Source organism: Coregonus clupeaformis, unplaced genomic scaffold (genome assembly GCF_020615455.1).
Source record: "Coregonus clupeaformis isolate EN_2021a unplaced genomic scaffold, ASM2061545v1 scaf2170, whole genome shotgun sequence".
Lineage (NCBI taxonomy): Eukaryota > Metazoa > Chordata > Actinopteri > Salmoniformes > Salmonidae > Coregonus > Coregonus clupeaformis.
The window spans coordinates 1-17615 of NW_025535624.1; the positions used below are offsets into that span (position 1 = coordinate 1).

General features: G+C 45.1%; 1 protein-coding gene across 1 annotated transcript in view; it reads right to left on the reverse strand.

Moving 5' to 3' along the window:
- Nucleotides 1-74: 74 nt before the first annotated feature.
- LOC121561523 (interleukin-1 receptor type 1) overlaps nt 75-17615 on the reverse strand; it is a gene marked incomplete at its 3' end in the record, with an annotated part of 38612 nt that continues 21071 nt past the window's right edge. The window contains 16 exon segments of the mRNA XM_045219231.1: nt 75-177; nt 281-330; nt 332-400; nt 402-459; nt 461-581; nt 883-936; nt 939-981; nt 984-1054; nt 3116-3259; nt 3426-3577; nt 7200-7335; nt 7452-7514; nt 10946-11135; nt 12277-12457; nt 12558-12810; nt 17296-17373. Coding sequence (XP_045075166.1) covers nt 75-177; nt 281-330; nt 332-400; nt 402-459; nt 461-581; nt 883-936; nt 939-981; nt 984-1054; nt 3116-3259; nt 3426-3577; nt 7200-7335; nt 7452-7514; nt 10946-11135; nt 12277-12457; nt 12558-12810; nt 17296-17371 — 1764 coding nt within the window.

Consider the following 17615-nt stretch of genomic DNA (forward strand, 5'->3'; position numbering starts at 1 on the left):
TTTCATGAAAATGTGTTGAGAGAGTCAGGTACCAGAAGTCCTTTCATTCAACAGATTTCCTCGTTATGTCTAACACTGTCCTCTCCAAAGCCCATCCATCCCATCACAACTTCATCAGGCTGTTCTTCTCTGGTCACCTCGGTCTCGTGTTCCCTCACTGGCATATAAACCTCAGTTCTTCCAGAAGCGTGAGGACAAGGAAAGAGAGGGTGAGGGAGAGAGGGGACGCCAGCTCCCTCTCTTCTCCTCCACCTCCTCCTCTTCTCCCCACCTCCCACACCTCAACCCTCTGCTACTCTTCCACCAGCAGACGGCGCCTGAGCGCTCCCGGGAGGTGGCGCACCGACTCGGGGAAGAGGGTCAGCTGTGTGGGGGAGACCTCCTCCAGCTCCACAAGGACCACTCTTAAGGGAGCCCTCCAACAGGGCACGGTGCATGGCCGTCTGCCTCTCGAAGCTCGCCAGGCCTCAGGACACCACTGCTGCTGTCACTGTGGCTTCCACTGCAGAACGTAGAGCCAGAGTAGACCAGGAGGAGACGCCGGCTTGCCAGCATGCTCTCCTCCACTGCATCTACTATGGCTAGAGAGGGAGGAGGGAGGAGAAGAGGGGGGAAAGGGAGGAGGGAGGGAGAAGAGGGGGAAAGGGAGGAGAGAGGAGGGAGGAGAAGAGGGGGAAAGGGAGGAGGGAGGAGAAGAGGGGGTCAGGGAGCAGGGGGAAATTGTTATTAAAACATTGTTCTACCATTGAAATGGTTTCTGAAGGTCTTTATGATTTCAGAAAGGTTTCACATATTTCATCATCATGCTACTTATGTACTAATGCCAAGGCTAACTTAGTCTTCTGGAACCTGGAGCCTCAGGGTCGAGCTGAGATGTCATACCTTCCCCTGGTAGGCTGTCCCGGCCCAGTATGAACAGCCTGTAGCCACACCTCCCTCCAGAACCTGGGGCAACATGTGGAGGGCAAACATCTCTGCCTCCCCACAGGCTCCGCCCCATCCCCAAACAGACGGGGGTATGCCACGTACGCATCATACAACTTCCCATCAGAGTCTGCCACATGCAGGATAGGGACAGGTAAAACAAAATAGATGTGTTAGTGCTGGGCTAGAGCAAAAGCCTCCACAAACCTGCCTAACAGAGGAGGCTTGGTTATTTATGACACCATAGTTGCTTGTGTTTTATGGTTACATGGCCTATTTAGTGCCTTGTATCAAACTTCCTCTCTGTTTCCTCTGAGTCATGGAAAATGCTGTGCTTGCATAGCTGTGGGATGTGCTACAATACATTGCTACACTTGCTACTGATTTTACTTGTGGTCAGGTGGGGAGTGGGAAACAAGTGTTGGATTCTAGCTTGGAATATACTTATTCATGTTACCATATTAGAACCGGGTGTATGGAAAGTTACTGAGTGAGAAAGGGGAGTGCAGAGCTTACATTCTGTTGGGAAATGTTATTCTTAAATCTCATGTACCCTATGGAGAGAGGCAAAGGGCAACAGTCTGGTTTCAGTCACTGCTAAGGTAGGACAGCCGTGGAGTAAGGAGGAGTGAGGAATTCGGCCCGAGGTCAGGTCAGATGAAGTGAGGAGGAACAGTCAGTCCTGTCACACACATACAGTTGAAGTCGGAAGTTTACATACCCCTTAGCCAAATACATTTAAACTCAGTTTTTCACAATTCCTGACATTTAATCCTAGTAAAAATTCCCTGTCTTAGGTCAGTTAGGATCACCACTTTATTTTAAGAATGTGAAATGTCAGAATAATAGTAAAGAGAATGATTTATTCCGCTTTTATTTATTTCATCACATTCCCAGTGGGTCAGAAGTTTACATACACTCAATTAGTATTTGGTAGCATTGCCTTTAAATTGTTTAACTTGGGTCAAACGTTTCGGGTAGCCTTCCACAAGCTTCCCACAATAAGTTGGATGACTTTTGGTCCATTCCTCCTGACAGAGCTGGTGTAAGAGGCCTCCTTGCTCGCACACGCTTTTTCAGTTCTGCCCATAATGTTCTATAGGATTGAGGTCAGGGCTTTGTGGTGGCCACTCCAATACCTTGACGTTGTTGTCCTTAAGCCATTTTGCCACAACTTTGGAAGTATGCTTGGGGTCATTGTCCATTTGGAAGACCCATTTGCGACCAAGCTTAAACTTCCTGACTGATGTCTTAAGATGTTGCTTCAATACATCCACATAATTTTCCTTCCTCATGATGCTATCTACTTTGTGAAGTGCACCAGTCCCTCCTGCAGCAAAGCACCCTCACAGCATGATGCTGCCACCCCCGTGCTTCACAGTTGGGATGGTGTTCTTCAGCTTGCAAGCCAACTTTAAAGGCACAGTCAACTTAGTGTATGTAGACTTCTGACCCACTGGAATTGCTGTGAATTATATGTGAAATAATCTGTCTGTAAACAATTGTTGGAAAAATTACTTGTGTCATGCACAAAGTAGATGTCCTAACCGACTTGCCAAAACTATAGTTTGTTAAAAAGAAATTTGTGGAGTGGTTGAAAAACAAGTTTTAATGACTGTATGTAAACTTCCAACTTCAACTGTATATTTCCATGCCCATGAAGGTTCTAGCAGGAGGCTACACCAATGAGAGGAACCAAATACGTTCCTGACTAGCAACAGAGATGTATTGGCTGTCTAGATATGCAAGGGGTTGACTCCGCCTAGTAGGAAGGTATAAATATATGTGATTGTGTAAACATCTTTGTCTTTGCAGCTATATGACCCAGTGGGTGAATAAACTTTGTTTGAGCTTTTTCTAGTTGTCCGTTTGAGTTTTTACTCAGTTTGTTCAGAACCTAACACAAGCAATGCAACATGCGTGTGTGTGTGGGTTTAAGTGTGGGCCTGGGGGTTTGTGGGGAGACATGCTGTATGTGCATTTCTGTCTGTATCTGGTGTAGGAATGTATATTTATGTTAGTGCGAGTTTCCATTTCGTGAAAGCACAGTATGCAATGAGTCTGCAGATAGTGTGTGTGTGTGCATGAGTGTGTGCATGTCTGCGTGTGCGCGCTCAGGCATGTTTCTATTAATGTTTCCATGAGTGTGCTTGCGCAGTATATGTGCGGTAAAGTGTCTCTCATTGCGTACCTGTGTTTGTGTAGAAAAGCGGGAACATCCTCCTGAGCGACAGCACGATGTCGATCTTGAAGCGATGGTAAATAACAACACTAACAGTAAACACCAATACCAGACTGGTCAGTAGTACCCCAATAGGGAGCAGATAGTTTGGATCTGTGCAGAAAAAGAGAGAAGATAGCATTTATAACAGTTTTTTCAAAAGTGGTGAGGTTGCAGTTGTTATAATACACTATCAAAACAACGGTAAAGGGACAGGATAATATGTGTGTGATCTCTTTTGAAACACCTTTATGTTATCCTCCAGACAGTATTGTCTAACCTGTAGGCTGTAGTATGAAGAAGGCTAAAGAAATGCCTCTGTCACTGGAAACCAAACACGTGTAGTTGATGTAAAAGTCTTCCTCTTCCACCATCAAGAAATTCAAATGACGCTCCAACCATACACCCTCCTCCTCTTCTTCTCTCCACTCCCTGCTCTGGGGGGGAGACAGACAAGTTCCCCCTTGTGAACGCACAATCAAACCATCATGGCAACAGTTAACATAACATACACTGTTATTGGCGCCTGAGGGGATGGGTGCCGTTTTACAGGCTCCTAACCAACTGTGCTATTTTGTGTGGTTTTTTGCATTGTTTGTAACCTTTTTTGTACATAATGTTGCTGCTACCGTCTCTTATGACCGAAAATAGTTTCTGGATATCAGAACAGTGATTATTCACCTCAAACTGCACAAATATTTTTTTTTTAATGAGTCTTACAGAAGGGATATACTGTTTCTCCGAGACCAGGCCCAAATCCCGTCATTCGTGTGAAGAAAAGACAGAGGTACAGGGGGCGGAGATCGGGTGCCTTGTGAGAATTATTCGGCGAGTGGGGAACCCGCCTCTACCTTCCGTTCTATTGGCCAACGTGCAATCACTGGAGAATAAACTGGATGAGCTCCGTTCTAGACTATCCTACCAACGGGACATTAAAAACTGTAATAGCTTATGTTTCACCAAGTCGTGGCTGAACGACGACACGGATAATATACAGTTGGCTGGATTTCCGTGCATCGGCAGGACAGAAGCGGCGCTCCTAGTGGCCAGGAACTTTAATGCAGGCAAACTTAAATCCATTTTACCTCATTTCTACCAGCATATCACATCTGCAACCAGAGGGAAAAAACCCTAGACCACTTTTACTCCACACACAGTGATGCATACAAAGCTCTCCTTCGCCCTCCATTTGGCAAATCTGACCATAATTCTATCCTGCTGATTCCTGCTTTCAAGCAAAAACTAAAGCAGGAAGTACCAGTGACTCGCTCAATATCAGAAGACGCGGATGCTACGCTACAGGACTGTTTTGCTAGCACAGACTGGAAGAAATCCCGCTATGCCATCAGACTAACCATCAAACAGGCAAAGCGTCAATACAGGACTAGGATTGAATCCTACTACACCGGCTCTGATACTCGTCAGATGTGGCAGGGCTTGCAAACTATTACGGATTACAAAGGGAAACCCAGCAGCGAGCTGCCCAGTGACGCGAGCCTATTAGATGGGCTAAATGCCTTTTATGCTCGCTTCGGGGCAAGCAACACTGAAGCATGCATGAGAGCACCAGCTGTTCCGGACGACTGTGTGATCACGCTCTCCGTAGCCTTTAAACAGGTCAACATTCACAAGGCCGCGGGGCCAGACGGATTACCAGGACGTGTACTCAGATCCTGCGTGGACAAACTGGCAAGTGTCTTCACTGACATTTTCAACCTTTCCCTGAGCAAGTCTGTAACACCTACATGTTTCAAGCAGACCACCATAGTCCCTGTGCCCAGAAAAGCGAAGGTAACCTGCCTAAATGACTACCGTCCCGTAGCACGTCGGTAGCCATGATGTTCTTTGAAAGGCTGGTCATGGCTCACATCAACACCATCATCCCGGAAACCCTAGACCCACTCAAATTTGCATCCCGCCCCCATGGATCCACAGATGACGCAATCTCAATCGCACTCCACACTGCCCTTTCCCACCTGGACAAAAGGAACACCTATGTGAGAATGCTGTTCATTGACTACAGTTCAGCGTTCAACACCATAGTGCCTACAAAGTTCATCACTAAGCTAAGGACCCTGGGACTAAACACCTCCCTCTGCAACTGGATCTTGGACTTCCTGACGGGCCGCCCCCAGGTGGTAAGGGTAGGCAACAACACATCTGCCAAGCTGATCCTCAACACTGGGGCCCCTCAGGGGTGCATGCTTAGTCCCCTCCTGTACTCCCTGTTCACCCATGACTGCGTGGCCAAGCACGACTCCAACACCATCATTAAGTTTGCTGACGACACAACAGTGGTAGGCCTGATCACCGACAACGATGAGACAGCCTAAAGGGAGGAGGTCAGAGACCTGGCAGTGTGGTGCCAGGACAACAACCTCTCCCTCAACGTGATCAAGACAAAGGAGCTATCGTGGACTACAGGAAAAGGAGGGCCAAACACGCTCCTATTCACATCGACAGGGCTGTAGTGGAGCTGGTCGAGAGTTTCAAGTTCATTTGTGTCAACATTAATCAAATGGCCACCTGGACTATCTACATTGACACCCCCCTCCCTTTGTTTTTACACTGCTGCTACTCGCTGTTTATTATCTATGCATAGTCACTTTACCCCTACCTACATGTACAAATTACTTCGACTAACCTGTACCCCCGCACATTGACTCGGTACCGGTACACCCTGTATTTAGCCTCGTTATTGTTATTTTATTGTGTTACTTGTTATTTGATTTTTTACTTTATTTTATTTAGTAAATATTTTCTTAACTCTATTTCTTGAACTGCATTGTTGGTTAAGGGCCTGTAAGTAAGCATTTCACGGTAAGGTCTACACCTGTTGTATTCGACGCATGTGACAAATAAAATGTGATTTGATTAGATTTTGTGAAGTTCCAAAGTTTCAAAGCAAGCACTATGTATTAAGGTATATGGAGCCTATCTTAATCTCAGTAGTATACCTGATACGATACCAACAGTTTAGATACTATACAGTAGAACATCCATCTGGATGACACAGAATACAGGCATATACAGTGCCGTGAAAAAGTATTTTCTCCTTTCTGATTTTCTCTATTTTTGCATATTTTTTATACTGAATGTTATCAGATCTTCAACCAAAACCTAATATTAGATAAAGGAACCTGAGTGTACAAATAACAAACCCAAAAATTATACTTATTTTATTTATTTAATTAACAAAGTTATGCAAGTGTGAAAAAGTAACTGCCCCCTTACACTCAACAACTGGTTGTGCCACCTTTAGCTGCAATGACTGCAACCAAATGCTTCCTGTAGTTGTTGATCAGTCTCTCACATCGCTGTGGAGGAATTTGGCCAACTCTTGCATGCAACATTTTTGGGTTTTCAAGCATGAACTGCTAGTTTCAAGTCCTACCACAACATCTCAATTGGAATTGGGTCTGGACTTTGACTAGTAAATTACAAAACTTCAAATGTGTTGCTTTTTAACCATTTTCAAGTAAACTTGATTATGTGTTTTGGATCATTGTCTTGCTACATGACCCAGCTGTGCTTCAGCTTCAGCTCACAGACAGATGGCCTTACATTCTCCTGTAGAACGTAATGGGACCCATGTCGTCCAAAAAGCTATACTTTTGACTCATCTGTCCATAGAACATTCTTCAAATAGTCTTGATGATTCAGGTGCTTTTTGGCAAACTTGAGTCAACTTTTTGGATGAGATGGGTCCCATTATGTCTGGCGAAAAGCTAACACTGCATTACACAGTAAGAACTTCATACTGTAAGTCAAGCATGGTGGTGGTATTGTGATGGTTTGGGGATGCTTTGCTGCCTCAGGACCTGGACGACTTGCCTTAATAGAAGGAACCATGAATTCTGCTCTGTATCAGAGAATTCTACAGGAGAATGTCATGCCATCCGTCTGTGAGCTGAAGCTGAAGCGCAGCTGGGTCATGCAGCAAGACAATGATCCAAAACACACAATCAAGTCTACATGAAAATGGTTAAAAAGCAACACATTTGTAGAATTCTTACAGTGTGTATTGCGATACTGTTGTGTTGTCTCAACCTACCTTTGTGATTCCTGAAAGATGCGTTCTGAGACAATTTTGGAAATTGAGTTTTTGCTAGCTTTCCAATTCAAATCCGTGCAACTTTTATTCCCCACACTCGGCACAAACACCCGACACATCTTACTGAAGGAAGAACCTAGGGGGCAAACATTGAAATCTTTATTTGGATCATGAATGAAAATAAATAATAAACTCACGCACGCACGCGCACACACACACACACACACACACATTCTCTAGTGGTTTACTCACCCAGATCTGCTTTGATGATCTCATTGGCAGGTTCAACCACTTTGGGCTCCAGGCAATACTGCACTGAAATTATGACAATGATTCATAAACATCATAGAAAGACACAGAAATATTCAGTCACCTGACCCTATAGAAAACAACCCTTTCTAAGCTCTCAAAGAGCAAAGTTTCAAAGCAGCCTCTATGAACTCATAACCTCTGATTCAGGGTCATATACAGTGCCTTCAGAAAGTATTCACACTCCTTGACTTTTTCCACGTTTTGTTGTGTTACAGCTTGAATTTGAAATTGATGCAATTTAGATTTTTGTATCAATGGCCTACACACAATACCCCATAATGTCAAAGTGGAATGTTTTTAGAAATGTTTACAAATTAATTAAAAATGATGAAATGTCTTGAGTCAAGAAGTATTCAATGCCTTAGTTATGGCAGGCCTAAATAAGTTCAGGAGTAAAATGTTGCTTAACAAGTCACATAAGTTGCATGGACTCACTCTGTGTCACGCCCTGGCTCTAGGGACTATTTTATGTTGAGCCAGGGTGTGTAGAGTCTATGTTTTGTGTTCATTGTTTCAGTATCTAGTTCATGTGTTTCTGTGTTGGCCGGGGTGGTTCTCAATCAGAGGCAACGGGAATCAGCTGTTGCTTGTTGTCTCTGATTGGGACCCATACATAGGCAGCCGTTTGGCAGTTGTGTTTTGTGGGATCTTGTTCCGTGTTGGTTTGTGTTTGTTACCAAGGACTTCACGTATCGTTTTGTTGTTTTTGTTCGTGTGGTGAATATAAATAAAGTATGTTCGCATTCCACGCTGCGCCTTGGTCCGCTCCTTTTGACGATCGTGACAGAAGATCTCACCATAACAGGACCAAGCAGCGTGTCCAGGAGCAGACAGCCTGGACTTGGGAGGAGATCCAGGCCGGTATGGATCGCCGTCCGTGGGAGGAGACGGTGGAGGCGCGCCGTAGAGAGTAGCAGCGGCGCCAACCGGGCCGACGTCGGACACGCAAGAGGCAACCCCAATAAATTTTTAGGGGGGGGGGGCACACGGCATGGACGACGGGGCTGCTGGAGGCAGCTACAGGGCGAGGTTGGGGATTAGGAGAGGAGGCCACCGGGTTTGGGGGGCAGGAAGGGAGGTTGGCGGAAACTAGAGGTAGAGCAGAGCCAACTCCCCGTACTCAGGCTAGGCAGTGTGAGACAGGGCAGGTTCCGAGATATGCGGAGCTGCGTACTGTGCCGCGAGTGGTCCGGCACAGTCCGGTTCGTCCTGTGCGAGCACCACGCACGTGTCGTGCTAAGGTGGGCATGCAGCCAGGACGGAGTGTGCCGGCTCAACGCTCGTGGCCTCCAGTACCCCTCCTCGGTCCCGGATATCCTGCGCCAGTGTCACGTGTTGTTGTGCCAGTACGTGTACACAGCCCTGTACGTCATGTGCTGATGCCTCACACAGAGTGTGTTAAGATAGGCATTCAGCCAGGACGGGTTGTGTCAGCTCTTCGCTCCAGACCTCCAGTCCGTCTCCACAGCCCGGTCCGGCCTGTTCCTGCCCCTCGTACCAAGACTGTGGTGCGCGTCGCTAGCCCGGCCCGGCCCATTCCTGCTCCCCGCACCAAGTCAGTGGTGCGCGTCGTCAGCCCGGCCCGGCCGGTTCCTGCTCCCCGCACCAAGCCAATGGTGCGCGTTGCCAGCCCGGCCCGGCCTGTTCCTGCCCCTCGCACCAAGCCTATGGTGCGCGCCGCCAGCCCGGTCCGGCCTGTTCCTGCTCCCTGCACCAAGCCTATGGTGCGCGTCGCCAGCCCGGCCCGGCCTGTTCCTGCTCCCCGCACCAAGTCAGTGGTGCGCGTCGTCAGCCCGGCCCGGCCCGTTCCTGCTCCCCGCACCAAGCCAGTGGTGCGCTTCGTCAGCCCGGCCCGGCCCGTTCCTGCTCCCCGCACCAAGCCTGTGGTGCGCATCGTCAGCCCGGTCCGGCCCGTTCCTGCTCCCCGCACCAAGTCAGGGGTGCGCGTCGTCAGCCCGGTCCGGCCCATTCCTGCTCCCCGCACCAAGCCTGTGGTGCGCGTCGTCAGTCCGGCACAGCCCGTGCCCGTTTCACCGGTGCCTGGTCAGGTACCGGTCAGCTGCTCCACACCGGAGCCTAAGCAATCCGCTCCACCGATGTCCAGTCCAGCTCCAGCCAGCGGGGCCAGACCAGACCAGGGGCACTACGGGGGGCTTATTAGAGGGTGGTGGTCACGCCTGGAGCCGGATCCGCCTCCGAGGAGGAATGCCCACCCGGCCCTCCCCTGTTCGGTTTATGTTGGCGCGGTCGCAGTCCGCGCCTTTGGGGGGGGGGGTACTGTCACGCCCTGGCTCTAGGGACTCTTTTATGTTGAGCCAGGGTGTGTAGAGTCTATGTTTTGTGTTCATTGTTTCAGTATCTAGTTCATGTGTTTCTGTGTTGGCCGGGGTGGTTCTCAATCAGAGGCAACGAGAATCAGCTGTTGCTTGTTGTCTCTGATTGGGACCCATACTTAGGCAGCCGTTTGGCAGTTGTGTTTTGTGGGATCTTGTTCCGTGTTGGTTTGTGTTTGTTACCAAGGACTTCACGTATCGTTTTGTTGTTTTTGTTCGTGTGGTGAATATAAATAAAGTATGTTCGCATTCCACGCTGCGCCTTGGTCCGCTCCTTTTGACGATCGTGACACTCTGTGTGCAATAACAGTGTTTCAAATGATTTTTGAATGACTACCTCATGTCTGTACCCCCACACATACAGTACAATTATATGTAAGGTCCCTAAGTCAAGCAGTGAATTTCAAACACAGATTCAACCACGAAGACCAGGGAGGAAAACCTGGTTCCGTCTGCTTTCCACCAGGCACTGGGAGATGAATTCACCATTCAGCAGGTCAACAACCTTAAACACAAGGCCAAATCTACACTGAAGTTGCTTACGAAGAATACAGTGAATGTTCCTGAGTGGCCGAGTTACAGTTTAGACTTAAATCTGCTTGAAAATCTATGGCAAGACCTGAAAATGGTTGTCTAGCAATGATCAACAACCAACTTGACAGACCTTGAAGAATTTTGAAAAGAATAATGGGGAAATGTTGCACAATCCAGGTGTGGAAAGCTCTTAGACACTTACCCAGAAATACTCACAGCTGTAATCTCTGCCAAAGGTGATTCTAACATATATTGACTCAGGGAGTTGAATACTTATGTAATCAGATATATTAGTGTTCTATTTTTCTATTTTTTTCTATTTTTAATGTTAGACTTTTTCTTACACTTTGACATTACAGGGTATTTTGTGTAGATTGTTAACAAAAAATGACTATTAAATCCCTTTTAATCCCACTATGTAACACAACAAGATGTGGAGAAAGTCAACGGGTGTGAATACTTTCTGAAGGCACTGTATCTCTGTAATGGCTGTGGTAAGGATTGGGGGTATATGGTAATAATCTGTGGTTAGGGACAACTTTTATGAGCTGTGCCAACAAAACTCACCGTCCACCATACCGTTGATGGTCTCTGAGATCCTGCCGCTGAGCCCTTCCAAGTTAAAGGTCATGGTGCAGGTGTAGAACGCATGGTCCTCAGGGATGACCGCTTTTACTAGGAGTAACTCCGTAACACTGTTATTGACATAGCTAAACCTGTTCCACAATGGGTCATCTTTCACAATGGGTTCACAGCCCTGAAAGGTTTAAAGTAGAAATCCACACTGAAAGGTAGTGGTAATGGAATGGAATATCATAGTAATGGAATATGGCTAATAAAACAAAATGAATACACAATTACAGATAAGTTGTGATAATGTCTTACCTTAGAAGACCTACTCTCAGAACAATTCAATGCAGTACAATGTGTGAGAGCAATGAACAATGTAAAGAGTATATACCGTATCTGATGGAACATTGTTCAAATGTAGTCACTAGTAGTAATAACCCCACATTCCTATAGTTTTAAACAGAAATTAAGAATACATAGAGACAGACTGAATGACTGAAAAGAAAGAGTTCAAACAGGCTTTCCAGCACTGTCAGGCAGGGGCAGACTGGGACCAGAAATCCGCCCTGGCATTTCTGACACACCAGACCATTTTTCCCTTGAGGCCCCGACATTGGCCCATTTTCTTTCCTTGAGGCCCCCAAAAGGCCCATTTTTGTCACTGTGGACCCCGTTATTACATTTAAATTTTTTTACATTTTAGTCATTTAGCAGACGCTCTTATCCAGAGTGACTTACAGTTAGTGAGTGCATACATTTTCATACTGGCCCCCCGTGGGGAACGAACCCACAACCCTGGCGTTGCAAGCGCCATGCTCTACCAACTGAGCTACAGGGGACTACATCATGTCCAAATGTATCTCAAATTGATTTGAACATGATTACATTTTACGTTTTAGTCATTTAGCAGACGCTCTTATCCAGAGCGACTTACAGTTAGTGAGTGCATACATTTTTCATACTGATGCGCGACAAATGCCAATATCGGTCAAATGACTTGAATGAGATTTGTGCCACAAATGCCAAAACGCTTCCATGTGACAACAGTGCAAGGGAAACCAAACCAAAGCACGTTGTTGTTATACCTTGTCCATAGACTGGCCTACAGGGTAAGGAAACCAATGTCATTGTAATTTGGGTGAACTTTGGGTGAACTAATTTGGTTATTAGCCAGATAATTATAATTATGTAAAAAAAAAAAATGACAATCCCATTGGGCTAAAAATGTATCAGCCCATCCGGCATGGCCAGTCCACCCCTGCTGTCAGGCGTTCCCTCTCAACACTCTCCCATTGCACTGCACTGTCTGTTTACCCCATAGGACTCACCTTGTACCACTGAATGGAGTAATTGTCCACTTCCCTGATATGGTCACTCAATGGGCAGTTCAGAAAACCGGTGTCTTTGTTGGTCAGGACCTGGTCGGCCTTTTCTGGTCGACCGCATTCTTCTGGGTTGGTGTGGTTCACAATCAGTAAGGCCGATTTCTTATAGCACTGGGAGGGTAGTCTGTTTATCAAAGGTAACAGGAAAGATTTACAGCACACACACACACACACACACACACACACACACACACACACACAGCAGACAAAAGTATTGCCCCTACCTCACAACACACTCATAGTTTCCAGCATCCTCCATCGCGATGTTAAAAATCCACAGTGTCTTTCCCCGCGGCAGAGTCTTTCTTGTCTCCCTGGTCAGCTCTCTCCCAGTCCTTGGGTCATACCATGAGATGTTATAGGGGATGCTGCCGTTGTCAAACACATTGAGGTCCACCAGGGTGGATGTTAACATGGCAGCATCACCGGAAACTGAAAACACCCGCTCAACCTCTCGTCCTTTGTCCTCACAGAGATCTGCACACAAAGAGTATATAAAGTAAAGTAAAGACAAACATGCGGCACAGGGACTGTTTGCGGACCACCATCTTTTTTATTGAGGCCACCTCTTAAAGAAAAACACATGTTGGAGAAATGATGCACGGCAAAGAAATTATGCAATTATTCCGCGTGTCATGTAGTATGCATAGACAGAGTCTTTACAGAGATGGTCCCTTCAAAATATATCTCTTCACAACAAATTCTCCAGTAAAACAAATAATAACTAAGAACACTGATGGTGTTAAATCAATACTGAAAGTGTTGAGTCTGTGGACCCATATAGACACCAGAACAGTGTTAAATTAACACACTGATTAGTGTAAAGCCTTTTCCAAATATTCCCACAGTGCCTTGCCTTTCAAGCAAATTGTAGAGTTACCACCACTGTAAGTGACAGAGACATGGTTGTTGCATTCATCCATTTTTGGACCTACGGACTTCAAAAAGTGAGATCCTAAATGAATATGTTGTCATAAAATATATATATATTTAACACAATGCCATACAGTGCATTCGGAAAGTATTCAGACCCCTTCACTTGTTCCACATTTTGTTACGTTACAGCCTTAAATAAATGTGTTTTTTTCCTTATCAATCTACACACAATACCCCATATTGACAAAGCAAAAACAGGTTTTACATTTTTTTTGCAAATCAATTAAAAATTAAAAACTGAAATATCACATTTACATAAATATTCAGACCCTTTACTCAGTACTTTGTTGAAGCACCTTTGGCAGCGATTACAGCCTCGAGTCTTCTTGGGTATGATGCCACAAGCTTGGCACACCTGTATTTGGGGAGTTTCTCCCATTCCTCTCTGCAGATCCTGTCAAGCTCTGTAAGGTTACATGGGGAGCATCGCTGCACAGCTATTTTCAGGTCTCTCCAGAGCTGTTCGATCGGGTTCATGTCCGGGCTCTGGCTGGGCCACTCAAGGACATTCAGAGGCCTGTCCCGAAGCCACTCCTGCGTTGTCTTGGCTGTGTGCTTAGGGTCGTTGTCCTGTTGGAAGGTGAACCATCGCCCCAGTCTGAGGTCTGGAGCAGGTTTTCATCAAGGATCTCTCTTCTGTACTTTGCTCCGTTCACCTTTCCACATCAAGATGCTGCCACCACCATGCTTCACCGTAGGGATGGTATTGGCCAGGTGATGAGTGGTGCCTGGTTTCCTCCAGACGGGACGCTTGGCATTCAGGCCAAAGAGTTCAATCTTGGTTTCATTAGACCAGAGAATCTTGTTTCTCTTGGTCTGAGTCCTTAGGTGCCTTTTGGCAAACTCCCGAGTGGCGCAGTGGTCTAAGGCACTGCATCGCAGTGCTAGCTGTGCCACTAGAGATCCTGGTTTGAATCCAGGCTCTGTCGTAGCCGGCCGCGACCGGGAGACCCATGGGGCGGCGCACAATTGGCCCAGCGTCGTGCAGGGTAGGGGAGGGAATGGCCGGCAGGGATGTAGCTCAGTTGGTAGAGCATGGCGTTTGCAACGCCAGGGTTGTGGGATTGATTCCCACGGGGGGCCAGTATTATTATATATATTTTTTATTAACTGTAAGTCGCTCTGGCTAAGAGCGTCTGCTAAATGACTAAAATGTAAAATGTAAACGTAAGCGGGCTGTCATGTGCCTTTTACTGAGGAGTGGCTTCCGTCTGGCATCTCTACCATAAAGGCCTGATTGGTGGAGTGCTGCAGAGATGGTTGTCCTTCTGGAAGGTTCTCCCATCTCCATAGAGGACCTCTGGAGCTCTGTCAGAGTGACCATCAGGTTCTTGGTCACCTCCCTAACCAAGAACCTTCTCTCCTGATTGCTCAGTTTGGCCAGGCTGCAAGCTATAGTAAGAGTCTTGGTGGTTCCAAACTTCTTCCATTTAAGAATGATGGAGGGCACTGTGTTCTTGGGGACCTTCAATGCTGCAGAAAGGTTTTGGTACCCTTCTCCATATCTGTGCCTCGACACAATCCTTTCTTGGAGCTCAACGGACAATTCCTTTGACCTCATGGCTTGGTTTTTGCTCTGACATGCACTGTCAACTGTGGGACAGGTGTGTGCCTTTCCAAATCATGTCCAATCAATTGAATTTACCACAGGTGGACTCCAATCAAGTTGTAGAAACATCTCAAGGATGATCAATGGAAATAGGATGCACCCGAGCTCAATTTCGAGTCTCATAGCAAAGGGTCTGAATATTTATGTAAATACTTGTTTATTTTTTTGGGTAAACATTTCTAAAAACCTGTTTTCTCACTTTGTCTTTATGGGGTATTTTGTGTAGATTGATGAGGAAAAATTTGCATTTAATCAATTTTAGAATAAGGCTGTAACGTAACAAAATGTGGAAAAGGTGAAGGGGTCTGAATAGTTGTGCACTGTATTTATTTCATAAGGCTTTATTTTGTGGGCATAGTTTTAACCAAATAAAGGAGCCTGAAACTCATGCACGTCACTTTGAACTAAAACCATGCCCATCATTATCATATTTCCCAGCTTGCTCTATCGCAGGATGATTGTTTTTAGAATTGTTTGTTTCAATATCTATATTTGTGCAGGTGCATTGATTGATTGATTAATATTATGCTACACAAAGATAAATAAGTGTTTGTCTCCCTTTAGTCACAAATGTAAACCTTTTATTCTGAGATTGTAACACAAGGGCCTGAAACCCATGGTTTACAAGCCACATCAGGCCTGCAAGTCACATTATGCTAGCTTGCAAGGTGACATGTAATTCCTATTGGAATCCAATCAGTGGGTGGAGATCCAACAGTTGGAATAATTATTCACCTGAAATCTGCATTCAGAATGACTGCCTGGGTTAGGAACATTAGGAACTAACTGATTTGAACTAACTAATTGGATTAGTTTATAAAAATGTATGTCATTTATCTTTGTGTAGCACAAGATTAATCAGTCAATCAATGTATGTGCACAAACATAGATATTGAAACAAACAATTCTGAAATATCAACCTGCAATAGAGCCTGCTGGGAAATATGATAATAATGACGTGGTTTTAGTTCAAAGTTATATGTATGAGTTTCAGGCCCCTAAAAAAGGGTAAAACTAGGCCCTCAAAATGGCGTGTGGTATTGTGTTAAACATATATATTTTTAATGATAACATTCACTTAGGATCTCACTTAATACTGGGTGAAGTCCATAGGACCGAAAATGGATGAATACATCAACCATGTCTCTGTCAATAACAAATATAGTCATTGGTGATAACTCTACAATTTACTCAAAAGGCAAGGCACTCTGGGAAATATTTGAATAAGGCTTTACACTAATCCGTAAGTTAATTTAACACTGTTCCGGTGTTTATATGGGGTCCATAGACAACACTTTCATGAATAGTTAAAATGATGTTTTTCATGAAATGTGATGATATTTGAAGGAAACCAGATCAAAGTATGATGACTAAAGTATGATAAGTTATACATTGATAAAGTTTGATCATAAAGTTACTGGTCCCCTCCCCCATGTCAAACACTTGGATTCATTATTTAGGGGACAACGTGACATCACCTTAACTCTCATTTTAACACACCACTGGTACTGTAACATGATATTCTCTTACCTAACTTAAATAAGTACCGCCTTTTAACCAACATCGGGGCAGAGGGGCGTGGTTTATACATCTAGATAGCTACTCTACTGGCGCCAAAATGTGACTGAATGGTGTCAGCAAATATAATTACAAGTTTACCCTATCAATCTATGGCAAATATTCTTATATGTTTCCCCTTTCATCTGTGTCTGGTGTTAGCTAGTTACTGGCTAGCGAGGTCTTCAGCCAGCATGGAACAAAAGGGGGAGAAGGGTCATTCAAAACTCTGACTCAGTTGTCATGTCAACACATCCGTCAGTGCTGCTGTGAAACACATCACAAAAGACATGCCAAACGGGAGATATATATATATATAAATGACATCAATGATGCAATTTCAATGTTGTTTGAGTTGCTTTTTGTGTCACCAAATTTGCTTAAGATGATTTTACTGCAACACTGCTCACTGCATCCAAGTTGCTTGACATAGGTGTTTCAAAGAGCTGTCAGTCAAGGCGAACTAATTAATATAAGCTCACCACCCACTCAGCCTGTCTTTTTCAACTTCCTGGTAGTTACCCATGAGAGAAAAAGTACTTTTCAGAATGACTGTTCAGGACCTTTAAAACTCTGTTTTTTTTAAACTGGAGAATTTGCTGTGTGCTTAACCTTTCAGAACAACAAGAAACATAGATATTTGCAGGGCTGCTGTTTCAAAGGATGTAATTCCATCAACACCCACCAGAGGTCAGAGTTAAGTCATGACAAAGTGAAGGACCATGTTTCTGCCTATAGAGCTGTTCAATTGATACAGTTTAATTCAATCTGTACTTCTAGCTGTCCTCGTAACATGATTGATTGATTGATTGATTAATTAATGGCTGATGAATTATGTTGGTAAAGTCCATGCTACTTACCTCCTACTGCCTTGGCGCTGCCAGTGAGACAGAGGAGTGAGAAGAGTGAGAGCTGCAACATCTGACTCCAATCCATAGCTGAAACAAAGAGACACACAGAATCACTTGTGAGTTTTAGTCAGGCATTGCCATAATAGGCTCAAACAAACTATCAGAATCAAGGGTCACATCACACTATCCAAAATCTTCAGCAAAAGAAATGATCTCACACACACAAACGTATCATGCTTCTTTCTGACCATCCACTGAATCCCTTACTTGTCAACTGAATGTCTGTTTCCCACACAAACACACACACCAGAGCTACACAGCAAATTATA